The following is a 27,462-nucleotide window of genomic DNA, read 5'->3' as shown; positions in this document are numbered from 1 at the left end:
GCATTGTGCTTTAGTGTGTTGGGTTTTGTTCCTGCGTTTGGTGCAATGGCCATGTCTTCAGTCCTGGCACAGACATTCATTCCCGCTCCCAACACAGAGCTGTGTAATGAAGTGAAGTGACTGTCACATGTGATACACAGCAGCACAGCACATGATACACACAGTGAAATTTGCCCTCTGCATTTAACCCATCACCCTGAGTGAGCAGTGGGCAGCCATGACAGGCGCCCGGGGAGCAGTGTGTGGGGACGGTGCTTTGCTCAGTGGCACCTCAGTGGCACCTTGGCGGATCGGGATTCGAACCGGCAACCTTCTGATTACGGGGCCGCTTCCTTAACCACTAGGCCACCACTGCCCCAAGTTTTAGCTCGAGTGGGTCATGTGACTATGAGTGAGTAAGAGCGCATGTTGCTCGCTTCCACCAATCAGAGGCAGACCTATCAACACACTTTGCCCGCCCAAACTTTTTCGCTGGAAGCGAGCAACACGCGCTCTTACTCACTCATAGTCACATGACCCACTCGAGCTAAAACTTGGATCAAATTGTGATAACGTATCTATTGTACCCACTAGTTCATCCTTCACCTGTTCCGAGTTGTGGGTAGTGCGGCACCAGGGACCATAGAATCGGTGACCTGGTCACCAGTAGAGTAGTTCTCTCCAATTTTGGTGGTCTTGGTTTCAACACTATTTGGTCTTGGTCCTGTCTTGGTCTTGGACATAGTGGTCTTGATGGGATGGGGAAAAATAGAGAAAACAGTGCAGCCTCACAGAACAGTATTATTATTTATTACAAACCTCAATACAAAAGCAACCAATCAGATGCACCTATTTTAAAAACGTTACATTGTAACACTTTATGCACTGGCAGACACAGTCCACACACATCATATACATCGCATCATAGCGAAGTTGGCAAAGAAACGTCCGTGTGTCGGCAGTAATTAACTTCGCATTTACAGAGTACAAAGAGTATATTTGCAAATCGATTTTATTGATAGATATATAGATAGGCATTGTGTGCCATGTTGCTTCCGGATGGACGTGACTCCATGCTGGGGGATTGATTGTGTCTGCGCAGGTATTCCTCTTCCACTACTGCTTTCAGTACCAATTTTGGTCACTCAGAATGGGCAAAAATGACCATGAGACCAAATGACATCTGCACGGTGCTTATGTACTCTGGGACATATCATAGTCACATAGTAACAACATTTAAATTAAATTGTCAAAGAAGTGAGGATGCAAGCATAATTCCACTAGTGCTTTCAGCACTGCTCTTGTGGTCTTCACTTAGTTACAGATACCCGGTTACATAACCATTGTTACCTGTGCATGCTTTCCCCCTGCTGGTGTGGGTTTCCTAAGGGTCCTCTGGTTTCCTCCTGCCGTCCAAAGGCTTGTGCGCCCTGTGGTCCCCACCCTGCTCCCAGTTTCTTGGGATGGGCTGAGTAACAGAGCAGTTATGGAAGTGAAGTCCAGTTATCCCCTACAAAGGAACAGTTGTGTTTTATAACAGTTAAAACAAATTGAAATTAATATTTTATTGTCAAATTGAAATTCCTATTTTCAAATTGAGGAATCAAGTTCATTATAGGCTAAAACATGACATTTGCAGAAGTAAGATAATTGCATGAATGCAATTGAAATGCAAGAAAGTATAAAAATGTGGCCAAGGATGTTTTCTTCTGTACAGCACAAAGATTAAACATGAAAGTGAAGTGATTTCCATTGTCAAACACTGCAGCACATCACACGTGACACAACGAAATGTGTCCTCTGCTTTTAACCATCACCCTGGTGAGCAGTGGGGAGCAGTGTGTGGCGACGGTACTTTGCAAAGTGGCTCCTTGGCAGCTCGGGATTTGAACCGGCAACCTTCTGATTACGGGGCCGCTTCCTTAACTAGGCCACCACTGACCCACATAAATGGTGCTTGAGGACTACAGAGGACAAAAATGAATTGCTGGGTATGAGGAGACTATATATTGCATACTATGCATATAATTACTATATGACCATATTAATTACATAGCAAAATATACTAATGTAATACTCTAAATTAGTGTTTCCAAAATGTTGGAATATAGATGATTTGGTCAAAGCTTATTCTCTTTAAGAATAATTATGAAGATTATTCTCAGCTCAAGTTTAAATTACAAGCAGTACACTGTACATTGTATGTTTCTCCTGTGGTGAACCCAGTGCATGGCCTTTTACAAAAAATTGATTTTTGACTCTGAAGTTGTGCTACTAATGAGTTTAGCTGTAAAATAATGAGCTTCAGGAATCCTCACAAAACTGTGAAGTGAAACATTTGTCTTTCAAATGCAGTAAATAGTACATTTTTAAGTACATCTGCCGAGAAAAATCTTAAAAACCTTTAAAATAGTCTGAACTTGATGCTTCTTGCACTGTTATTGCAGCCCAACCACTTCTACTGAGTCAGAAAATGCTCAGTATGGGAGTCAGCTTGTCTGCTGTCTTCTGGATCACTGGCTATTTGTCACATTGACCCAAGTGAGTGTGGACGGGGAGCTACTGTCTGATGCAGTGGTTAACAGCACAGGGGACACAGGGGATTGTCCTGTCTCCATTTCTGTAATCACCAGCAGAAGTTACAGTTGATACAACGGTGGGGAATATCACTGGTGGCCAGTATGAGGTAACGATGGACAACTGTGCAGTTCCGAGTTTAGGCAAGGGAGATGTGGGCAGCTGTCAGGGGAAGACAGAAAATAATATTTGTTACATACATCTACATGTAATGACATTGCATAATTTATGTATATAAATTACATTGAATTAAGTAAAAAATATATTGTTGTGTTGCGTTACAGTTACTGGAGGAAAAGGTACAATAGTGCAGTGGTGGCCTAGCGGTTAATCAGATGGTTGCCGGTTCGAATCCCGAGCCGCCAAGGTGCCACTGAAGTGCCACTGAGCAAAGCACCGTCCCCACACACTGCTCCCCGGGCGCCTGTCATGGCTGCCCACTGCTCACCGTGTGCTGTGCTGCAGTGTTTCACAATGACAAGCACTTCACTTTCTTTCACTTCTAATTTAAAGATATACTTAATGAAAGATTCATGATTACAATTTTAGATACATCATAATACTGTATACAAAATGTGTTTATTATTAATGGTGTAGCAGGAATCATGGGAGTGGAATTTGTGTCAGCCAATGAGCACCTGTGAAGTGGATGTTGTTGTTGAATGTGACCAGTTGTTGCATGTGACATCTAACCTGTCTGTTCAGATGTTGGAATGTCTATGCATTGTACCCTGCTGTGGAAAAAAAAGAACAAAACGCACTAATTATTTCTATATGCCAATAATATTTCTATTATTGGCATATAGAAATAACACAGACAATCTCAAAAGAATAGACAGCTACTTTGACATAGGGGCAAGGTGCAGGATCATGGGAAACATGTGGGAGATGGCAGACCCTGTAACCAATAAATCAACATGGTTCCACCTAGGGGCTTGAGTCCATTTACTTATATGCTGGACTCTGTTAAGACGGTTCCAGACCAAATGGCAACCAGTTTAAGTGCCATTCTTCAGCACAGAAAGTATTCAAATTACATGTAGTTACATGTAAATATTGTATGTAAAAATGGTACCAAAGGAGAAAGGGATAGAGGAAGTTGATTTGAAAAGCTAGGAGCCGAGCTTGAAAAACCCTTGAGAGACATGGAGAGAAAGCAAGACTCAAAAACTGGGAGGAGAACCCCCCAGCTCCCGATGGAGGAGGAAGTGAAGAGAGACTCGGCCCACAAGAGAAAATTCTTTTATACATTTGACTCCCAAAAGGTTCCCACAGACCAATCAGGATTTGTTCTTATATGTCCCTTCCATGTCTTTCTTTTCATGACACCTCAAGCCATCTATCACTCACATTTTTGAGTTGTGCATCCTTCAATGTACCATATTCCTGTGAGACCAGGTTACAAAGTTTCAAAATGGTTCACAGTTAAGTATATTCATACATAATTTACAAAAATAATTGAATTTAATTAGTAACATTACTTTCATGTAGTAATTGAAATAATTACACATTTTAAATAATGTAATAATAATTATGTTTGGAATCATGTATTCCACTTCTCATGAGTACACCACTTTGTGTTGGTCTTTCACGTGGATTTCCAATAAAATAGATTCATGTTTGTGGCTTTAATGTGACAAAATGTGGAAAAGTTCTACTTTTGCATCCCACTGTACATCACCTGATGCCACTTGCCAGCTAATATCTTACTTCTCTGATTGGAGGAGGCTTAAGCGAGTTGGTGGACGACGGACAAAGGGCTCCATGCCTGAGGAGAGTAAACATCCACTCTCTAAAGACCAAAACATATCGTATGATATTCACCTGCCTGGCAAGTAGAGCAGTCTCTCTAGAAATGGCTACCTCCTTGGAGATGGATGTCTGCATGAATGCTCTGTGTCATTTCTTTTGCAGGAGAGGTCAAGTGAGACACATGCTATCGGATAATGGAACTAACTTGGTAGGAGCAGAGAGAGAGCTAAGGGAGGCTCTTGCAACCATCAATAAAGAGAAGATTCAAGATACACTTCAACAGACTGGTATCCAGTGGAATTTCAATCCCCTAGCAGCTTCCCATCATGGAGGTGTTTGGGAAAGAATCAACGTATGGATGCTACAGCAGCAGAAGCAGGATGATGATGGACTCCATACAGTTTTGTGCGAGGTTGAATCCATTCTATTAACAAGTTCTCTGACGATCCCAGTGACCTAACCCCTAATCATATCCTTCTCATGGAAGGAAAACCAGTATTGGCACCAAACCGGCATTGATTTGTTCAGGCCACATGGACAGCGTTCTAAAGTGGAATCCATCTACTAGTGACTCCTATAGCACTGATTGGGCATTTTGTTTGGTCGTGTGTAACAGTCCCTCCTCCACTCCACACCCTTTTCACAGTAATGTGACAATTTACAGCATAATTCACAGCATTTTTTAGACGTCCCTACAATCCAGAGCACTTTTCAATCAGTAGTTTGCAGGCCAAGTGTCCCCCGGAGTCACTCAGGGACACGATGGTAAGAAGGGGTTTGATCCTGTGACATTGTGGTGTTCTGGTTCATAGGTGAATGTGTTACCCACCAGGTTACTACCACCCCACATTTGCACATCAGTGTTATCGTGTCGTCATGTAGATTAGACTGACTTCCCCGCTACTTTGCAGCTTGCTGAGAGAAGATGGGAAGATGGGAATATCATAATGCACAGCTTTTAAATATCTAGGCTATATATATCATACGTTATTATTGTTTTCTTACTTTTTATAATGTTATTTGTTATTTTGAATGTTAATATTATTTTTTTGGTAAAAAAGCTCTGATTCATTTATTGTTTTGTTTGTTATTCAATTGGTTGATATTGAATTAGCACACAGATCGTGTTGGGGCAAAATTCTGTAAGTGTTGGATCTTCTTCCAGTTCTTCCAAGCTCATTCACAGGTTCTAACCTGGAAATATGAGACTGCACTCCATGATGGACAATCCCAACACACCACAGCTCACCACAGCAGCTCTCCAATGTGTGTCAGAAGAACGTAATATTGCACACTACTGCACTAATGTATATCTACAGATTGTCACATCATTCCATCCATGTGACCGGGAGCAACACGGAGATGAGATAACGTGACTCTTATAAATTGGCAAGATGGCCACTGCCAGCCGCTCGGTCATTGATTGGCATCCATCATTTTGACTCGGCTCCTTCTTCACCTCACCTCTCTACTCTTCCCTCTCATCCTGCCCCATTACCAATTCAACCTTAATCGGGAGCGAAAACATATGTGTGGTGTTGCGGCTCTCGTTCGCATATTAAACCGGAGGAAACTAACCTGCCTCCTTGCGTCCAATTTCGCGCCGGGACCGTGACAGATATTTTACTTATTGTCACCGGCTAGATTCAGCCCACTTATTGTCATCTGGCTAGATTCAGCCCACCACCCCAGCCCCGATGACCATGGCATTTACATTGGTATTTGCTGTATGTCCTGTTTATAAATCCAAAATGAGGACGCAATGAAGGCTGTAGGTTGTGAGCACTTTGGGTTGGAAAAGGACTGAGAAACACTGCACTATGTGACACCCCAACATGATTAAGGATGATAACAGATGCCCTTTAGATTACCTTCAGTGGGAGTTCTCAGTCTGTAAGTGCTTATATCGGGAGCACCATTTCTATATTCTTTGTTTGATGGAGAGGCAAAGCAATCAATGGGACAAATCAAACGATGTCATTTATGTCATTAAAGCCATCAAGATCCTATGGTGAGGGTCCTGGCAAGGCAATCTTGCTATAGTAGTGTATTTAATTAGACCCTCATATGGGAATATCCCTTCTCAGAAAAGCATAGACCGCCAACCCACCCCCCATCCCAAAAAGGATAAAAAGAGAAGGGCAAAAACGATGGATCTGAGCCAAGCTTTGAATCGAATTACCGCCTTGCCCTTGTCTTACCACAAAAGGTAATTGGTTTGACTAAAGCTGCACTGATTCTTTTTTTGACTCAGGGTCTGCACACCACCCATTTGTCTCTTCAATACCTACTGTATAATGTGCTATTGTACCCCCCCCCCCCCCCCAAAAAAAAAAGCAACAAAAACATTCACACACATTGATTATACTGTATTTGTGTACTGATTGCTATTCTCCTTGGTCCCCAAACTTTCAGGGAACCCCATAACATGACCTGACCAAAATCTGCCAAGCTCCTTTATTAGAAAACATGGACAATAGTTTGTGTGGATGAATAGTAGTGACAAATACCAAGAACTGTTGCAAACTGGGTAAAAGTATTAAAATATTTAGTTCACACTCTCGGCTGGTCTGTGTGCATAGGTAACATCTAACCAGAGGGACATTTTTTCATTTTTATCACTGTAACACAATAGACCGGTGCTTCTGTTTAAACATGAAAGGAAGAGTCCAAGTCCACAGACATCACGCATTTGGAGCTGCCCAGAGCCCGAGGGACTTATTTCTGGCCAACCGCTCTCCTTACGGCAAGATCCAGATCGATATTCACCTGCCCGCTCCACTTTTGCTGCAGCCCCTTGTTGCGAGACGTCCGTCACGCGCTCTCTGATATAATTAAAAAGTGACACGCAGTGACTGCCGCTTGACAGATGATTGATAAGCCCAGATGCTCCCAGCCATTGTTGCCCGCTCCGCTGTTGCTGAGGACAGGGGCAGGGACGGCTGATGTCTCACTCGCGGACAGGCGCGGTCCTCTCCCTGCTTCTCTAGCGCAGCCTGCGCAGTGACGAGCCAGGATCTCCTCTCTGATCTCGGCCCAGCCACTTCCCTGCGGTTGACTCCTTTGTCCCCGTAAGATGTGTCGTGTTTATGCAAATGCGGAGAAGCCGCAGCACATGCTGGCTTGTTCCCGCCGTTCACCGGAATATCCATAACTTTGTCTGTGCTCCTGAAATGAACTTACAACCCGCAGTACTCTCTGAAGAACCATCACTGCCTATGTTCCTGGCACCCTGTCAGACAGCTCCATTCCAAAGTGCAACTTCTCATCAGCTCCTGTGGAAATGATGTTAAACGCTCACTGTCAGACTGAAGGCTTGCGGTAAGGCTGGCAGTTATTTTTTCTTTACTGTCAGAACAATTGTGCATTTTTGACATGTTTGACATGCTCAGAGCCGCCTCCTTGGTTGGTTACAGTGGCTCCCTCCCGGCCGGCAAAAAGGATGGCAGTGAAGCCCCTATTTGAACATGAGCTTTAGCCCATCAAAGAACATCGCTCAGGCAGCAATCAAAAGGAACTTGGCCTTTGAGGTGGATTGTACGCCTATTATCACCGGCCGGGATAATTATTTCCCCTCTCGGGCCCAGGGAAAGTCAGACGCCAAGCTGTTGCACAGATATGGAGTCCATATCTGCCTTTGAAACCATTTCCTGCCTTGGCAGCAGCCAGATCCCCAAATGCCAGTCTTCGCACGGCATCGCCTATTCATTCATAAACTGCTTAAATCGTACATTTCCTCATTACAGAGTTGTCTCAAGTCTGGCGTCCTCTGTTTAAAATCCCCATAGTTTCCCAGATGCAAGGGACGTTTTTATTGTAACAAATTCCTTTCGGCCATTATAGAGGTTGATTTATTCATATTGTGTGAATGTGCTACTGTAAGTATAGATGATAGTGGAAATTCATATTTTATGGAGACTGTGGGCACAGCTTCTGTTCGCTGTCGTACCACTCGAAGCTGCAACATATGAGGAAAAGACGGACGTGGAGTGAAGGGACTTCAGGCTCTTGTGCCACATCCTCCTGGCCGCCTGGCGCACTGGCGCAGTGTGAACGGGTACGGGCGTCCATCCTTCCTTCCATCCCGGAGCAGCCTCCTACTCCGCATGGACCGGAGCACGTCAGGAGGTGAACATGAAAGCAAAACGTCCTTTTTATTCGGCAGTTTGAAGGCGCTGGATGAGGCTGAGAGAACATACGCTGGGATTATTGTTCTTTTTTTTCTTTTCTTTTATTTTATATATGTTTGGCGCTGCTATAAGTAGTGAAGACGCGAATCGAACCTGCGGTGAGTTGCATCGGCTCCCGGTTCCGAGGCGGCTGCCGCAGTGGAAATGAAGCGACCAATCAGAGCCGCGCTCGGCGCTTCTGTTGTCATGACGATCAAAGAAAAAAAAAAAAACGACCAATTAGTATTACGATCGTCTGGCGGGTTTTAGCGTCCCAAGAACTTCGATTCGGTCGATTAAAAAATATATATTATTCTAGTATTCAATTAGCAAAAGGAGCGAAATTAAAGCGAGTTTACGGTCACAGAAAAACTGAGTTCAGTAATGACAAGACGCAGACAAAAAAAAAAAGCTTTATCTGTCTATGAAATATAAATACTACGTCGGCTCAGAGACAGCCCGTGTGTGTGTGTGTGTGTGTGTGTGTGTGTGTGTGTGTGTGTGTGTGTGTGTGTGTGTGTGTGAGGGCAGGGTACCTTCTGCTGTCTCCACCATCCTCGATCGAGAGATGGAGAGATGCCGCGGAGTTGGAGAAGTGTGCGAAACGTGTGTGTCTCCTCATCTGCTGGTTTCATGGTGTGGCTTTTTCTTTTTTAACTTCTGCCCCCCAGGTTTCTATTCAGTCGCGTGTGACAAAGAAAGAGACAAAAAAGTGAAATGATTCCCGAGAAAGCGGCGTGGTGCGGCGAGCGGGGGGATGGAGCCCGTTCGGCGCCAGTCTGCGGGCTGGACGGGGGGGAGACCGGTCCGGTCCCCAGTCCGGTGGAATTAAAGAAAACCGCCTGTGGATTTACCCACGTCTGAGCAGATGGGATGTTCGTAGCGGCCGATGGATGAAATTTCCTCAGGATGCTGTGAAGGGGGACCATCCTTTAAAAGAACCGTCCACACGCCGCTGTCCTCCAACCACACGGGTAACGTGGCGCTCATTTACTTTTCTCTTTCAGAATGTGAGTAAAAGTGACATAAGGGCTGCTGTAATAATTTGGATTCTCTCTCTCTCTCTCTCTCTCTCTCTCTCTCTCTCTCTCTCTCTCTCTCTCTCTCTCTCTCTATATATATATATATATATATATATATATATATATATGTATGTATATATATATATGTGTGTGTGTGTATATATATGCTAATTATTATTATTATTATTATTATTATTATTATTAATGTGTGTATAGTATATACAGGCTGAGCCAAGCGCATGTCGTGCCGGTCGCTGTCCGCCGCGCCGGTGGTGCTGAAGGTCGGATGATGCCCGGGCGGCGGGTGCAAGGCTGCCGCTCGCTGCACGTCAACGAGGACAACGGGCGCTTCGTGCTGCTCGCCGTCCTGATCGTCCTCTACCTGCTGTGCGGCGCCGCCGTCTTCTCCGCCATCGAGCGGCCCTCGGAGCTCCGGGCCCACGGCCGCTGGAACCGGGCGGTGGCCAACTTCAGCCAGGCGTTCAACATCAGCCTGCGGGACCTGGACTCGCTGCTGCGGGACTACGAGGCGGCCGTGGCCGCGGGCATCCGGGTGGACTCGCTGAGGCCGAGATGGGACTTCACGGGGGCTTTCTACTTCGTGGGGACCGTGGTGTCAACTATTGGTGAGCGAGCGTGTCAACTCGTTTCTTTTTTGGGGCGCAAAATGAAAGTTAAGTGCCCTGGGGGGGTCGAGATCCGAGCTTACAAAAAGTGTCCGCTTTGCCATGGACAATATTTGAGCCTAAGGAAGCAGAAGTTATATTTCCTATCCCATAATTACAGGCCACTACTGCAACCACCATGAGGGAGAAATACCTAGACTCTGGGCCTGAACCTAATGCCCAATTATACACGTTTGACCAATACGTCAAAGTTTATTGATGTTGGACTGCATTTATATCTAATCTGAATATCATTTGGGTGATTATTAATATATATGGTTTCGTAAGCCTAACTTATTAAAAATTACTCCAACATTGTACATGTGTAAGAAGCAAATGTGGTCATGTGAAGAGGGATGTGAGTGAAATTTGTAAAGTCTGTAGCTCAAATACTTTGGTTGGGCTGGGCTTGAAACTGTGCATATCCATTGCTAGGCAACAATAAAAGCAATCTTTCCAATCCAAACTGCCATTACCAAATATAGCCAGGAAATTAGCTGTAAAATTTTATGAATCTTCTTCGCCACACGACCCCAAATATAACAGCCGTTTAAAGTAATAACACCAGGGTTCCCACAGCTTTACTGCATGGTAGTATATTGATAATGTGTTAAAAAGCCTTGTTTCCTGCTCACTAGATTGATTATTATTATTTTTTAAATGATAAAACCCATTTTCACAGAATATATAAAAAAAAAATTGGACCAGTTCTACATATTGGCTTAGTCTCAAAAAACAACATTTCCATTTTTCCTCTCGTGTGTCGTTTTTTTCTGGCAATGCACTTGGTCTGGCATGGCTACAGGCTGATCTGGCACCCTGCAGTTTGGCCCGGTGCTCCGTTCTCCTGTGGGCAGCTACGCCCAGCCAGTGCAGCCATCCTGGAGGCATGATGCTAGAATGAAACCCATCATTATTCTTCTCCCTGGCCCATGTAACATTTGCTGTGGCAATAGGTCACAAAAGAGCATGTTTTCCCTCCTGTTCCAGAGTGTTGCCCTTCTGGCAGGAATGGTAGTCAAGAAAGAACCTCCAAATCTCTGTGGTCACCGGAGTACGCCACTCAACCCCCTCACACCTCCGTAAATCTCTAGTTTAGCGATTGTTACTGAATAGTGCAGCCTTCCAGGTTGGGTGAGTGTAACAAATGTGTGACATTTTATTTCTTCCCTTTTTTCTCTTTTGGGGCACCCATCAGAACAGGTTCTGTTGACGACTGCGACATGTCTCAAGTATTCTCTGAACGTGAGATGCCACTCCCCACCATACACACATACAGTATACTGCACAAGTGCACTGACATTTGTGTGTGTGTGTGTGGGTGTGTCAACTTGTCAGTCAACCTTCAAATGTCACCATCAGCAGCGTGTTGTTCCGCTCTGGGCATGTTGGACCTGTTACAGTTGACCAGGAGGGTATGTGTGAAGGCCTTGTCATGTTGTTTCGAGGCGAGCCACAGTAAAAAAAAACCTGGATTAGTTCAGCCCTTTTCATTTCTTTCTTTTCTTTTATGGATTTCCGTGCCAACTTCCGTCCCACTTTGATCTCAGTGCGACTCAGAGCCCTCAGCCTCTTTCTGCTGAATTTGTGTCCAGACTGCATGTTATCACTGTGTGCGGACTTCATTGTCCCCCTCTGTCAGCCTGGCTGGTCCCTGCGGCGAGGAACTCACATTTCTGTGATGTAGCAGATACATAGATGAATGACACAGACAAATCCCTGCAAACATCCCTTCTCATAGGCACATTCTAATGAGATTTACATATATCCCATTACGTTGCAGACCAGTAAGAGGACTGGGTGCAATAAAAAGTCTGTACACAGCAAGCCTCACAAGTGAAGAAAAAATACTGGTTACGCCTGTAAAAACCGGCCTTGCTGGTCAGTTCCGCTGGTCTAGTCTGTTTTAAGTTCCTATTTCCTTTTAAAACATAAAATATATTTCTTTTTGAAAATAAATACAGCAGATCAGAAACATTTGCACTGCCCAAAAAAGTTTAAAAAAAAAGTAATTAGTCATCAGGGAAATGCTACTGACAGACAGCACAAAAGGCTTCTCTGTCCACCAGTCAGAATCCCCCATCTGGGAACCATGGTGTCTTTAGTCCGTAAGGAGTCCGTCTCGGAGCTGCTGTCACTGCTGTTCGACTGGAAAACTTCATTAACATCCAGTCTCTAATTACACAGTGCACAGTGCATGTCTGGCATATGAATAGATCTCCATCGATAGCACCACTGTTCACAGATCTTCCATGATGCCGCGGGCCATCAGCAGTCGCCCGACAAGCGATCTCAAACTTGAGCACCCTACCTGCTAAATCATGACCAGACTGGCTGTAAAGGACATCATTTCTAACTTTATATATGGAAAATATTGCACCAGTAAATAGGTATGAGCTGTTATGTTTACATTTACGTTTCTGAACTTGTGGTGACTTTCATTTGCTTCATTTTAAAGGGACTTGTATTTTGACATTTCATACCTCACGTTAGTAGTTCTAATCGAGAGACACGGCAAGAAGTGAATGGAAGTAAAACAGAAAGAGAGGGAAAAGATTGTTGTTTAATATAAGATTGAATTAATTACTTGTACTGTCCGACGCGGCACAAGCTCTTACATTGGTGAAGTGTATTTTAATAAAACAAGAAAACCATCATTTGAAGCCTTGCCCATCATTCGGAGGAGATTCTGCACTGGCCCCTTTGGCTGTGTTTGGCACAGCGTGTTCTAAGGCTCGCTGTCCTGCCCCTTGTCTTATCTCTGTCACTTGCCCTATCTCTTGCAGCTGTCCGGGCCTTTGTACCAGCTCTCTTGGTGTTTACGGAACGTTTGCACTCGCCCTGCGTTGTGGCAGGCTGGCATTCGGTTCCTTTGTTGCAGCCTGTTGTCATATGAACTAGGCAGACAGAATAGGCCGGGGTCTTCTTCCACTGCCTTTACATCTGTGGTGTTCTTAGTTGGGTTTCTTAGTGAGGGATACCTATGAGGGTTTATGCCTGTAATTTACCCCAGGATGTGTGCTTTTTTAGTCCGGGGGAACCAATTATCTCACTATTACTATGACCAGAGCAGTGGAGACAAAGCTGAAAGTCTCAGTATCGTGACTGTTAAATAGCGACAAAATGCTTTTCTCTCTTCTCTTGTCATTATTATACACTGTAATATCACCACAGCGTGTAGCATGTTGTCAGAAGCTCTAAACGTTCACTACATGGTTTAAGCAGAGCCCTTGATTTTGGTTTCTGTGAATGATCTTTTGCCGGCTTGTGGGTGGAAGCGGCCACCCATCCTGCTCTGTCACCAGCAGGGAGTTCATCCCACCCACACTGTCTCTTCCTCATTCATACTGCTCACCTGGGTCCTGTATTATGAGTTATTACTGGCGAATCATTACAAACACTGTACAGTGCAAGTCCTGAAATGAGGATGACTATTTAAATTCCACAGGCCAATTTGTGCCCCGTTTACTCCTGCTATATATTCAGTGTGGATTCCATGTGGTTTTGCCATCAATAACATGCAGAGTCCTACAATGTCTCTTTTGGAAGTGGTGGCGGTACTGAGATATCTATAACAAAGATCATATCTGTGATATCCGTTAATATCCCAGCGTGCAAGAAAAAACATTTGTAAAGGTAATCTTCTGAGTGTCAGAAAGAATTACACACCAACAAAAATGGCTCAGTGGGTAAATAGTTCTTCCTCTCCAGGACACAGATAACAAGCAAGCAGTCCCTTTTCGTACATTTCTGTTTATTTATATACATTTCAAAGGGATCTTGGGAAAATTCCGCCCTATGTCTGTTTTTCACTGTTACATGCCATGTTTCTACTGTTTACCTGACGACCACGATGGGTTCCATGCCCTCCTGCATCTTCAGATCTCCCAGACTGCTCTGTAAAAACCATGGGCTTGAAAATGTCAATGTTAAAAATGGAAAAGGGAGAGACAGAGGGAGTGAGCACACTCGATATGATGAAAGGCGTCTGAGAGTGCCGAGCTGGAGCAGGCAGGCGCCCGGCTTCAGCCTCATTCCCAAACTTCAGAGAGCTTGGGGGGTTGAATGACTCCGGGAGACCCGAGATCCTCTCAGCTGCACTGCTGCACCTCGCCCTGAACCCTGTGACAATATTGGCCCATACAAATCATTCATGTGCTCTGGGGAGCAGGGTGTCACATTTGATAGCGTATATTCATGTACAGCTGCTGCTGGCCCAAGGGGAAGTTCTTACATTTACATTTATTGAGCTTGTTGCTCACAGCAGTCAGGAAAAAGGATGGCCAAAATATTTTATCCATGCTGGCAGGAAACAAACTTACAGACTGGGGATTAATTCCAGGACAGGACACATACTACGCAGGACAGGATAACAGGCAGAATGACCCGACAGGAACAAGACAAAACCAGGGTAGCTTTATACAGAGCAAAACAGAACACAATATGTAAATTAGATACACAGACAGTCAACAACAAACTCCAGACTGGAGCATGGCACTGAAGTACCCCACAAAGTCAGGCTAGGACACTCACAGCACATAATCTTCAACATGTAATGGTTCCAGAATGAAAAAGATATTTAGCAATATTATTAACCCACTCCAGATTTAACATTAGGACTAACTTATTTGCCCTTTAATTTTGCCATGACTGTTAAGGGACACTACCTCATTTCTGAATTACAGATGAAGATGTGTTATTGTCACGTTTACTAGTGTTCGTGTCAGACGTCTTGAACAATGTAAATTACAATACTGATAATTTATAAATATGTTTGGTTTTACTGTGGCTGAGATCACATTGGTGATGTCCACTGGTGGACCTTCATACAGGATTAGGAGAAAAGAGAACTGAAAGTAACAGAGGAGGTATGGAGGCATGCTATGTTTGTATTTGTGAATGTATTTGTGATTTGCTGTCATGGCCACGCCCAACACGCCTTCCTCAAGCTTAAACACCCGTTCACAACAGCCCACATTCTGATACTCACTGAACCCCAACAGTGGAAGTAGACGCATCCAGCGTGGGCGAGGGGGCCGTCTTGTTACAGCGGAACCCCAGCGACAATAAACTCCACCCCTGTGCCTTCTTTTCATGTTATTTAAGCTCAGCAGAGTAGAACTACAACACAGGGAATCGAGAAATTATTGAGGGAGGAGTGGTGTCACTGGCTGGTGGCGCCACTCAAACCTTTTCTGGTGTAAATGAGCCATACATCCAGAAAGCCTGCCGCCTCAACCCCCTCAACAGGGTTGTTCTTTGACTTCACCCTTTCCTACATTACCGGCTCATGAAACACAAAGGTGGACGCCCTGTCCCATAGGTACACTCAGGACAAAGAAGCCTGCACTCCAACCCCATTTTACCAAAGCCCTACCTGCTAGCCCTGGTTCAATGGTCCTGTCCATGCCCAGAACTCAATTCATAGCCAAATTCTAGGGTCCGTTGGGGTGTCCATCAGCCTGTCCTTAGGTTACCACCCACAATCCAATGGCCAGACCGAGAGGATTAACCAGTGCTTTCTTGTTTGTATCTTAATTTTTGAATATTCTGAAGACATACTTCATGTGCTGAAAAAAACAGCCCAAAGATTTAAATGGATCTCAGCATCCACAAAATATTACAAAGCGTTACTATAAAGTTTCAAATGATAATTCCATCTACAGTTAAAGAGCTGCTATTTTGTTTAAAATGTGGAACCAAATTCATTAAATGGTGCCAGGACAGAAGAGCCCAAAACAGTACCATGTTGCCACACCAAACCTTTTCTAATTTGTTTATTCCTCTCTCTCCAATGTCTGTGACATTTAAATGTTGTCTGGACTGGACAGAGCGGCATAAAAGTGCAAATAAAAACCCAAGCGGTTAAATGCTGCTGTCTGGGCATGGACGCCCTGTGTGTCCGGTGCCTGAGGCTCTCACAGAGGGGGCATAAATCAGACGTGTGTCAGCCTCTTCTGTACACACACACCACACACACTCCTAGAGATGGGTAACATTTTAAGGACACAGCAGATTTGCTGAGCCCTCTCAACCTTCAGCGATGATCTGTTTTATTGATTCCGCTCTCTGAGCAGACAGTGCGAAGAAATCATAAATGTTACAAAATCTGTGCTAAGACCATTTTTAAAAGCACGGAATGTAGAGGTTAGTGATCTGATGATGATCAGTGATTGGACAATGGTGCCAAGAAGAGCCGTTTGCCATTCTACTATTTCAAGTAAATTCCTCCATGTTGTTTGTGTCTCACCGAAGGTCAATTATAAGACTCCTGGAGCTCCGGTAATGTTTGATCAGGCTGAGCTCACACAGGGCCGATCCCCATAATAGAAGGCTGCGTTTCATTTAATTGAATGTTTAGTGAATCTGTTAGTGAATCTCTATCTGAGGACTGTCAACGGAAACTCCATGCGGACTGTTTTCCAGACCTTTCCTCCCCAGGACATAAATCATCATATTAAACTGATCACTAATAGCCAGAATAGAGCAACCCTTTTGGGTTTTGAAAACCATCAGCGATTTCAGTACTTTATTAAAAGTAATTTCTAGATAGATTGTCCTTCTCACTGATGACAGCCCTTTTCCGTGCGGTGTTATTAACACTGCTATACAGTCCACCAGTGGGCTGCCATGGCTGATGCACCACCCTTACATTCCATAGGCTCCACGCTCACATGTGATGGGAGACTCTGCCGCCTTGTGATTAATAGCAACTTCTCTTCCTAACTTGGGCAGCTTGGAGTGAGCGATTTGCCACTTTCCCCTTCCTTTCCCCTTTTCCTGGAAAACAATCCCTCATGCTTATGTTCACGCCATCAGCTTTCGATTTCGCTTGTTGGTCCATTCGGCTACGTAATTGATTTATGTTGCGCTGTTGACTGAGCCTGTGTCCACATATCTCATAAACAGACAGGTGGAAATAAGGAATGTCACCGTTTCAGTGCGGCGCCTTGCCTCCTCTCTGCTCGGATGCAGGGTTTCAAATGCCCTGGTTAGCCCCGAGGGGCTGGTGTCACCTTAGAGCCATGGCTGTGTGGCCGCTTGAAAGGCTTTCTGGGTGATTTAAGCACCGCTATTGAGGGTTCGAACGGCTTTCCCTTTGACATGCGTGTTTGCATTGTTTAACCACACCAGCTGTCTTTTTGCTGCAGTGTCGCTGTTTAAACAGTGCCTGTGCAAACACTGCACAGATAGATGAATGACCCTGGCACACACAGCATACTGTAACATATGTTCAGATTGGTTGCATATTCACGTGTGATTATGTAATTCTACTTGAGATTTGCATCAATTGATCAAACCATATTTAGACACCGCATGTCTAAATTAATCTAGAGAGCTACACATTTTGTGAGCCGTTGTTGTATTTTATATTAAACAGAGCCAGATGCCATCTAAATATGCTGCAGATTTATTAGAGCAGGTTTGTATACATCATCGCCGCCTCTCTTGTCTCATACAGCGTAGTCTGCGAAAAGACGCTGAAATGAAGAATACAGTTAAAGGAAAGAAGGGAATAGATGTAGAAGGGAGACGGGAGGCAACAACGTATTTTTCTGACAATAAATCAATACTTGGGATGGCAGAGGCATGAACTATTTCTGTGTGCAGTTGGGTACTTTCAGCAAGGGAATTAAACACAATAATACAATTGAAAATATTGAATTTTACGCAAGACGGATGAGTGCAGGATTTAATAAACAGGTGGGAAAGCAGAGGAAATGTTCAGTCAGCTCCTCTGGACTGTGAGATCATTTCGTATAACAACCTAATAAGATATATTTTTCAGGATAGGGCTAAATATGATTCGTTATAACACTGCACTGTATATTGTGGCGGCAGTGCCTCTGCATGCATGGGAAAATCTTTTTTTTTTTCTCAAGTGTGTGTGTGTGTGTGTGTGTGTGTGGGGGGGGGGGGGGGTGAAAATATGAGTATTTTAATATGAACGCATATTTGGGTTTTCATGTGATATAATTTTTAAATTACAAAAAAATTGTGACATAACTGACTCAATATTTGGTGCCATAGATTAAATGACGGCTTTGAGCCCAAGTCACATAGGAGGTGTTTTATGGGTCCTGTAAAGGGGAATGAGCCGTGGTGATGCTTCAGAAGCATGTTTATATTAATGCGTCTCGGAATTAGTGTCAGTGGTGTATAAAAACGTGGGTCTCGTAGGCAGATGGTGAGCTGCCCCTCCACGTCTTCCATGTGCAGGATTACTGCAGACTCCCACCCTGTCAGCCGGTGACTAATGATTTCCTGCTCGTCCGAAGAGCACAGTCATCACTGAGCCCTGCTCATGCTCACTATGGTATGATCTAACTGGCACTAGGAACCCTAGACGTTCAGAAATAGTGCTGTGGTCTGCCTGGTTTTTAGGGACTGAAAGAGACTATATTTAATGTATGCAGCATAATTGCCATGGACATGCCATGTATTTGTGTGTGTGATCCTGTTTTTTCAGTGAAAGTGCAGCTCCACTCTTCAGCCTCACCCTGAGTGTCTATTTCATATTCTGAGCAATGCTTGGCTGTTGACTTTACTAAAAAATAATAATTCAGTGCAGATTGTTCCCTTAAGGCCTCATAGGCATTACTGTCATTAGCATGTTCATTTATTCATCTTGTTGCAACTCATGTCAAAGGTACTTTTATTAACTCACAGGGTCACTGCTTCACTGCTTCTTTTTCAAAACTCTAATATTAGAATATTACTATTGAGAATATTACAATATCTTTATTGGCATTGTAACAGGTACAACGAAATTGGGTGCAGTCCTTGCAGCATAAAACCTTATTGCACATAAAACTACATATTGCTACTACAAGATTGTATCTATTGCCCTCAAGTTGTATGAAGGTAATTAAATGGCCTCCAGTGCCCTGATAGCAACAGAACGGAAACTACTCTACAGTCTGTTAGACCTTGTTCTAATGTAACAGCTCAACTGTTACCCATGTGGGGATGTATTGGCCTGGTTTTCTCCAAATGTGGCACCTGGCGTTCACACCAAAGAGTTTAATCTTTGTTTCATTAGACAAGAGGATTTTGGTTCTCATGATCTGAGAGTCCTTCAGGTCCCCTTTGCCAAAATGAGTCGCTTCCATCTGGCCACTCTACCGTACAGGGCTGGTTTTGATTGCTGCAGAGATGGTTGTCCTTCTGGAAGGTTCTCCTCTGTCAGAGTTCTGACTAAAGTCCTTTTCCCCTGATCACTCAGTTTAGGTGGCCGGCCAACTCTAGGAACAGTCCTTAGATCTTCTTTCACTTATGTATGATGGTGCCAACGTACTCATTGGGACCTTCAAAGCACAGAGGTGCTGTGGATACTTTCCAGATGCACTATAACACATGTACACTATACCATTTAAGAATTACACACCCCTACCTGACACATTTGTTTTTCTATCATTCTCACCAGCATTGACACACACACACACACACACACACACACAGTGTAGCAGCCATTTATTTTTATTTATGGTGTGTTGGTTTTGCATATACATTGCACTGGGTGAACTGGCCAAGTGGGTTCAGGAGACAACACTTGACCCGTTGATCAGGTGTGGATCTCCAAAATAGCACGCTGCCAGCACATCACAGAAATCCACTTCTCACCAGCAATAAATATCAATTAAGAGCTTACGAAAACCCTGACCTATACCCAAATGGAATAACATTTGTTTTTTTTACCTGTTGAGAACTCTAACACCCCCCCCAAAACACACACAATAGTGATGGCGGATTAAAGTCCTGCATTTTTCCTAAAATACTTGTTCTATAAAATGCGACTTGCTATTTTCAGACCATGAAGTAATATTTTTACCGTGACTGGAAGTGGGATCCACTTTTGTCAGACAAACACAGTTAAAATACCATTGTGACACTGCTGTGCATTTATATTTTCTGCCAGCCAATTATATTGCTTGTGATTCAATAGAACTCTGTCGGCAGATTTAGTTAAAATAGATTTCCAGTATTTTGTTTTGGACGCCAGGCCTTCCTAATAACCTGGAAAACCTCTCTTTCTCTCTGGCACCTAAGAAACAACACAGCTGCACAACTGCCCTCTTGCTGAAAAAATGACGCCGTAAATCTATCTGTTGAAGGTCAGAACTCCAAGGCTTTTTCTGTATTTTCTGTACTGTTCTAGTGTCCTTTCTGTGGCTCTGATTATTTTTATATGCAGCCAAGCAGTAAGACAAACTGTGTGGGAGTGCCCGCTCTTGCTGAGACCCAGATCATAAAATCACTCTTATCTCCCATTAAGCTGAAAATGAGCAGGGGACTGGTGGACAGAGAAGGGCAATTAGGGTCTATGGAGCTCCACAGCATATATAGTAATGGCCCATGTATTGCATCGGTATATAATATAATCACCAGGCTTTGTCAGTTCAATCAAAGTTTATTGGCCTGAAACAGTACTGGAGACATCAGTCAATTATAAAGAGTTCTGAGGAACAACAAGAACATATTTTACAACAGCGCCATCTTCCTCTTAGGGGGTATTATAGTTTTTTATTCATTGCCTTGAGTACTGTTTTTGTTAAATTTTTTTTGCCATAAAAACATGTGGGGTCTGTACAGTCCAGTGTGTGCAATAAATGATAGCTTGGTAAAAAACATTTTTGGATTAGTCTATGGGCATTATATTTGAACTGGGATTAAGTGTGTTGCTTGTTTGCTATCGTAAGGTGAAAATCGTCCTCAGGTTTTAAATAAAAAAAGAAAAACGCAACCTTTAATGATCTTTATATGTGTGTCTTACACTGGAGAACAAGCTCCAAAACATGCCGTATTTGTGTGTACATATGCATCTCAGAATTCCTTCATTAACCTTCAAGCGATATATTGCTGCACTCACATTCAAAGGTGCTTGAAGTATTCGAAGTGCACACATTCGTGTTTTAAAAGGTTTCATGTTTTAACAGGTAGCTATTTAATTGTGAGCTGCTGCCCTCCTGTTTGCACTTTGCTTGTCGCTGCGAATCCTCAAGGCTCCCAGTGTCTTTACAACAGTGTCGAAGGCCATAATGAATAATGATGGAACCAATTAAATGTTCAATTCTGCTTAATTATCCTGCCTCCAATTACTCTTTTAGTAATAATTAATCATTACAGCCTAATTACATCTACTTATGCCAGGCAGAATGTGCTTTACTAAAAGAAAAATGTATTTGGTATTAATGGGGAGGTTGATTATGCACCATGCTGTGCCCAGTGCCAGCAAATTATCTCCAACAGAGTGGAGAAAGTGATTCTGGTCAAGTGGAGAGCTTGACCAGATGTCAAATTGGGTTGGACAGTATAGCTCTCATTACACTTTATAAAACTTGACCTCACAGACCTGTTATGAAGTGGTTGCCTTTCCAAGGAAACAATTAAAGGACATGAAAAATAGTTTTTGCTTTTATATCAATGGTATTCAGCCTTGGTGCAGAATTACACCAGGACGCGCCGTTTTGGTGTCTGTAGCTTTAGACAATAATGAGGGGGAGCGAGAGAGAGAGAGAAAATAAAATCCAATCACCAAGCAACTGCAATGATCTTTTTTTAGGTGAAATTCTCTGGGTAGAAAAAGCATGAGAAATGGGAGCCAAACTTTTCCTTAATGACGACATAAGGGGAGACATTCCAGATCCGACCGTCTGAGCTGCCGCTCTCTGAATGGCGAAACAGAATGTCCAAAGCACTCTTTATGGGAATCTCCATTTCTAGCCACTGCAGGATCACAGACAGGCTAGTGGAACTTGTATTAAAGTGAAAGTGAAAGTGAACTGATTGTCATTGTGAAACACTGCAGCACAGCACATGGTGACACAACGAAATGTGTCCTCTGCTTTAAACCATCACCCTTGGTGAGCAGTGGACAGCCATGACAGGCGCCCGGGGAGCAGTGTGTGGGGACTGTGCTTTGCTCAGTGGCACCTCAGTGGCCCCTTACAAAGTGAAATTTTCATGATAGGGGACCTTTAAGGCTAGTCTGATGTTAGTTTGACCGTCTTCTTTTGTCTTTAAATCTTGTTCAGAAAGCCGAGACATCACACAAGGTTTGTCCCCAGTTGCCTTGCCTCTTTTCCCTAATGTCTTCAGACACCTCAGTCCAAGGTAATGGATTTGAAGCTGCACACAAAATCAATGGTTGGTGCCTGGGACAATTCAGTTTATAATGGAAACCAGAGTGAAGTGCCATCTCTGCAGACTTAATCTTGTTTCCCTCTTTAACAATGGTGCAGCCCACAAGAAAAGGGGGCGACTGCATTCTTTTGCCTAAAATGCCAATTTAGGTGCAACTTTTGGTTCAAATTAAATTGAGGGAACAAGTAAAGGTTGCAAAATATTTTTTGTAATAAAAGAGAATTAAATACTGTTCTGGGTGTTAACATTTTAACACTGACTGGCTCGGAATATTATATTTATTAATAATATTATTCTCCATGGTGTCCATGGTGAGACTCTCAAGAAATTATGCTGGTTGGACAAAATTGCAAAGCCACACAGAATCGAGAAATCGAGAAACTTAAATAAATTGGCCAAATAATGATGCATCCTTTTAAATACTGTTCCATTTTACTGCATCGTTTATATCATGTGAAACTCTGCATTGTTTAAGAACAGCAGGTAATCTTTTCTGAAAATCGAAATCTGTTTCTCTGTAAGGGTAACAGACATAAATAACATGTACAACCTTGGATTATGATTCTAGTACTGTTAAGATATATGGGGTGTAATATAGATATAGAAGGGTGTAAAATAATAGGTATGTCATGGTTCTGAAAGAGAGTGCGTGTTGTTGGGAACGAGAACCCCGGCGCGGCTGAACACAAGGAGGCAGGTAAGTTTCCACCGGTTCATTATTTGGTGCAGTGGTGGCAGTGGTGGCCTAGCACTGATTACGGGGTGGAAGCGGCCCCGTAATCAGAAGGTTGCCGGTTCGAATCCCGATCCACTGAGTAAAGCACCGTCCCCGCACACTGCTCCCCGGGCGCCTGTCATGGCTGCCCACTGCTCACTCAGGGTGATGGGTTAAATGCAGAGGTCAAATTTCATTGTGTGCACCGTGTGCTGTGCTGCTGTGTATCACATGTGACAATCACTTCACTTTATCTCTACGAACGAGTGCCGGCTTTAGCCGCAGCACCTCATGGATGCTGACGTTCGCATTTAGGGCCGGATCGAGAGTAGGTGAGGATGAGGTGAGGAGATGAGGGAGAAGGAATGACGAGAAGAACTTGACAAAGTCCTGTTACCTGGTTTCCACGGTGCTCCCGGTCACAAGGTGAATCATGTCATAAAGGGATGAAGAATCATGTGACTGCGTGTTTGAATCTAGTGTACCTATCTAACCTAATGTATGTATGTGTGTGTGTGAGTGTGCAATGAATGCTAATTGTATTCATCAGCTAAGTCCTTGAAAGCCGCAGAGTCTGATGTCACTTTTGACCCCACTTGGCTACAGGAAGCGTTTATTCAGAAGATGAAAAACACACACAGTGCCTAATCCCACCCCTCCACCACCTCTCACAGCCCCAACAGACCCTGACTGGCTAATTATACCATACTGGCTCAAACATGAAGGGAGCTTTTAATTATATATTTCAATTTTTTGCTGAATTTGCTGCTATTCTGTCATTTTGGACTAGCTCACACGTAACTATCTGTCATCCTCTTCTCTCCAGGGTTTGGGATGACCACACCTGTGACAGTGGCGGGGAAAGTGTTCCTCATCTTTTACGGCTTGCTGGGGTGCGCAGCCACCATCCTCTTTTTTAACCTCTTTCTGGAGCGCATCATCACCCTGCTGGCCGTGGTGATGAAGGCCATCCGGCTGCGGCGGCTGCGCAACAGCGGCCTCCTGCCTCCGGGGATCTGCCGGGACTTCGCCGCCAGCAGCCTGCCAGGCTGGAAACCGTCCGTCTACTACGTGATGCTGATCCTTGGCCTGTCAGCGCTGGTCATTTCCTGCTGCGCCTCGGCCATGTACACACCAGTGGAAGGGTGGGCCTACCTGGACTCCCTCTACTACTGCTTTGTGACCTTCAGCACCATCGGGTTCGGGGACCTGGTGAGCAGCCAGAGTGCTGCCTACGAGTATCAGAGCCTGTACAGGCTGGCCAACTTCCTGTTTATTCTCCTGGGCGTCTGCTGTATCTACTCGCTCTTCAACGTCATCTCCATCGTCATCAAGCAGGTGCTCAACTGGATGCTGTGCAAGATGAGCTGCCTGTGCTGTCAGCGCTGCAACAAGCCCAATGCTTTCCTGGGGCGGCGCAACGCCATTCGGCCGGGATCAAGGGTCCGGCGCAGCCGGTTCGCACGCACCGCGGACTCCGAGGGGCCGTGTGACAGTGACACAGAGGGGCGGAGGCTCTCCGGGGAGATGATTTCCATGAAGGACCTGGCTGCTTCCAGCAAAGTTTCCCTGGCTCTCATGCAGAAGCAGCTCTCGGAATCGGCCAATGGTTACCCCAGGACGGTGTGCGGCTCGAGGCAGAATGGCTTCTCGGGAGGAGTCGGGGCTCTCGGAATCATGAACAACCGGCTAGCCGAGACTAGCGGCTCGAGGTAGAGGCTGCGCAGCGACAGTGACTGCAAAACCGAGTGACGATGATAAGAATAATATTAATAACAATAATCATTTTTGGACGATGCAGCTTGTGGGATACACCACAGGCACCTCTATAAAAGGTCAGAGCCAAGCTTTACAATGGACTTGCCTTTTTTTATTACTTCCATCCTGAGTTCGCCTTGTAAAGATCAGCTGAGCAGCATGAGCTGCATGAGTTATCTTTGAATGTCTTGACTGGAGCTGATATTGGTGTGTCACCATTTACCAGGTAGCATAGCAACATCCTACAGCCAAAGCCAGAGGAAACATCCAGGCTTTCTAATACACTGAGGTATTTTATAGCGCGCCGTGTAATAACCTAATAACCTCAGATCCCGGATTCAAAGCCACTAGAACGCGTTTGTAGGCCTGATATCTCCAGACTTCAAGGTAAATGCTAAATTATAGTTATGCTCCCTTTGACTTGAATAAGAAGCTTGATGGTATGATGAAAACAGCATAGCACACTTTCTCATTTCTGAACTATGCATGCAACCCACTCAGAATAACATTCCACCCACAACGTAGATTGAGATTTTCATGAAGTTGAAGTTAAATTGAACCATTGCAAAAAGCTTTACTTGTAGTCTGAGGAAGAACATATCATGAAGCCATATTCTCAGGCTACGTGTAGGATGTCTGCGCTGCTATTCATGCACTGAGGGGGGAATGTATTCTGGCAGCGCTGCACTTTCCATACTGTAGAATTCACTCATCGATTGCTGATAATTATCAATCTTACCCCCAACCCAATTCTAGCTATGCACAGAGATGAAAACTATTTCACCCACGTGTTGTTGATTAATGTCTGTACTTATATCTACTATTATAGTCAGAGTTCTATATAACGTCTTATTTGGTTAATTTATTTTTGGAATTGTTCTGTGGGATCTTGTACCTTCCTGAAAGGATCTTAAATAGATCTAATAATGATGAATTAGAGCTGTGTTACACTTTACCAACTCAGAAGATGCTCTCTAAATGTAGTTTTAATTGACAACGTTCACCAGTCCTAAGAAGAAGAGTGCCTAAAACAAAGCAAATTGAATTATTGATACTATTGATCCGGTACGTTCAAGCCGGTTGAACGTACCGGAAGCATAATGTGAGTTAAAGCAAAAAGTCTGGGCTGCCCGGCGTTCAGCAGGGAATTTGTGCTTCCCTATCATTAATGACGAAAAAGACAGAGGAGGAGGAGAAGGAGAGAAGGAACCCCCCTCAAAGGCGAGTTGCTAATGCACTTATCAACACAGAACAAGCTTGAGTCTGGGAGCTCCAGGCACTGGCATTATAAAGTTCCCGAGGCCAGCAGAGAACTGGGCCTTGACCTTAATTTACACTACAGTGATGGAAGGGAGCAGAGACTACAGGAGCTCTGTTTTTATCCAAATGCTAGAAAGGGATTCATCCTGAAGGATAAAAAGATTGTATTTACTTATTTATTTTTTGCTGTAACAGGAAATTTCATGAAGACAAAAGAGCTTGCATATGACAAACAGGAGAATATCTGTGATGAGCTGAAGGACCTGTTGATGCTGGTTAAAATGTGCATTTGTACCATCTCAACGAAGCCAGAACCATGATCCATGAGCATGCTGTGGGTTCTGCTAATCCCTCTGATTTATGTACCATATGTGGGCATTGTCTAATGCGGCGCTCTGTGTTTGTGTAGGAAGCAGCGCTGCTCCATCCGACTGTGCAATCCATGACCTTGCAATTGTTGTCTCTGCCAGAAACAGGCTGTAAAAGACACTGGGCGCGAGACAAGTTAAGACGGACTGCGAAAGCGGCGGAGCATGAAAGAAAGACAAGGCACTAAGAGCTTTTCTAGCTGCTTGCGGTTGCTCCCAGCAGCCAAAGAAGCGAGTAAAGGGGAGGGGGGGAAAGAGACAGTGCATGATGTGAGAAAGCGGAGGGCCTGCGCAGGCCCGGAAGGCGGCTGCAGCAGGCGCTGCGATGCCCCCCTCGCCTCTTTCAGCTCCACTGCCAAAAGCTCAGCCCTCCCGCCGTTCGCTCCATCTCCCCTGCCCGCCCACGCCCGCTCCTGGTCTCCTCCAGACCCATCCACAGCATGCATCGCAGTGCACTGAAGCTACGCTCCTTTTTTTAAATAGCCTCGGGAGTGTCCAGAAAGATGAAACACGATTTAAGGCTTTTTTTATATAAAAAATTTAACAATCGGGACTGAATATTTGCATTCGTATCCTTGCCTGGTTGGATGAAAAGGGATGGGAAATTAGCTCAGGTAGTTAATGAATTCAGGCTCACTGTAGATTCCTTGCATGCCTCTATGGCTAAGCCATACGAACTACTTCAATTCAGAGCCATACAGATTTATTTTTGTAACGGTGTGTCTGCTGCCGAGCACCGGCCCCGTTATCAGTCCTGTCACTGTCTGTAGCAAAGACAGAGAAGCTGCGACACTGACAGGCGCGGGAGCTGCAGAGAGGAGCCCACGCCGCCGTGCCCTGTTCGTACACGTCGCATTGTGGGGAGATCGACTGGCGAACTCGAGAGGGAGGGGAGCGGATGAGTGCCGTTTGGCTGGCAGCTCTCTTCCGTCTTGTGTCGAGTTGCTCAGATGCGATCTCCCCTCCTTTCGCTCTCTGCAGGGGACAGAGGGGGTGGACAGCTGACGGATTTTGCAATGAAAATAAAAGCTATGACTGATTTTAGTGCTTAAA

General features: G+C 44.4%; 1 protein-coding gene and 1 long non-coding RNA gene across 3 annotated transcripts; one reads left to right on the top strand and one right to left on the bottom strand.

Annotated features, from left to right (window-relative positions):
- Positions 1-672: 672 nt before the first annotated feature.
- On the bottom strand, positions 673-9,466 carry LOC114796192 (uncharacterized). The gene is made up of 3 exons (XR_003750621.1): positions 9,014-9,466; positions 1,330-1,489; positions 673-728 (listed from the first exon to the last, which is right to left on the bottom strand). It is a non-coding gene; the product is annotated as an uncharacterized LOC114796192 (long non-coding RNA).
- Positions 7,560-27,462, top strand: kcnk12 (potassium channel, subfamily K, member 12). 2 transcript variants are annotated; one of them, XM_028990170.1, is made up of 4 exons: positions 7,560-7,629; positions 9,149-9,451; positions 9,716-10,125; positions 23,850-27,462. In XM_028990170.1, exons 3-4 carry the CDS (start codon positions 9,786-9,788, stop codon positions 24,737-24,739), a joined length of 1,230 nt encoding a protein of 409 aa, XP_028846003.1. In that variant the 5' UTR covers positions 7,560-7,629; positions 9,149-9,451; positions 9,716-9,785; the 3' UTR covers positions 24,740-27,462. The 2 variants fall into 2 exon arrangements, with proteins under 2 accessions (XP_028846003.1, XP_028846004.1); XM_028990171.1 differs by lacking the exon at positions 7,560-7,629 and adding an exon at positions 8,564-8,596.

The sequence above is a fragment of the Denticeps clupeoides genome, chromosome 8 (assembly GCF_900700375.1).
Source record: "Denticeps clupeoides chromosome 8, fDenClu1.1, whole genome shotgun sequence".
Taxonomy (NCBI): domain Eukaryota; kingdom Metazoa; phylum Chordata; class Actinopteri; order Clupeiformes; family Denticipitidae; genus Denticeps; species Denticeps clupeoides.
This window is presented reverse-complemented; position numbering and strand designations above follow the sequence as displayed.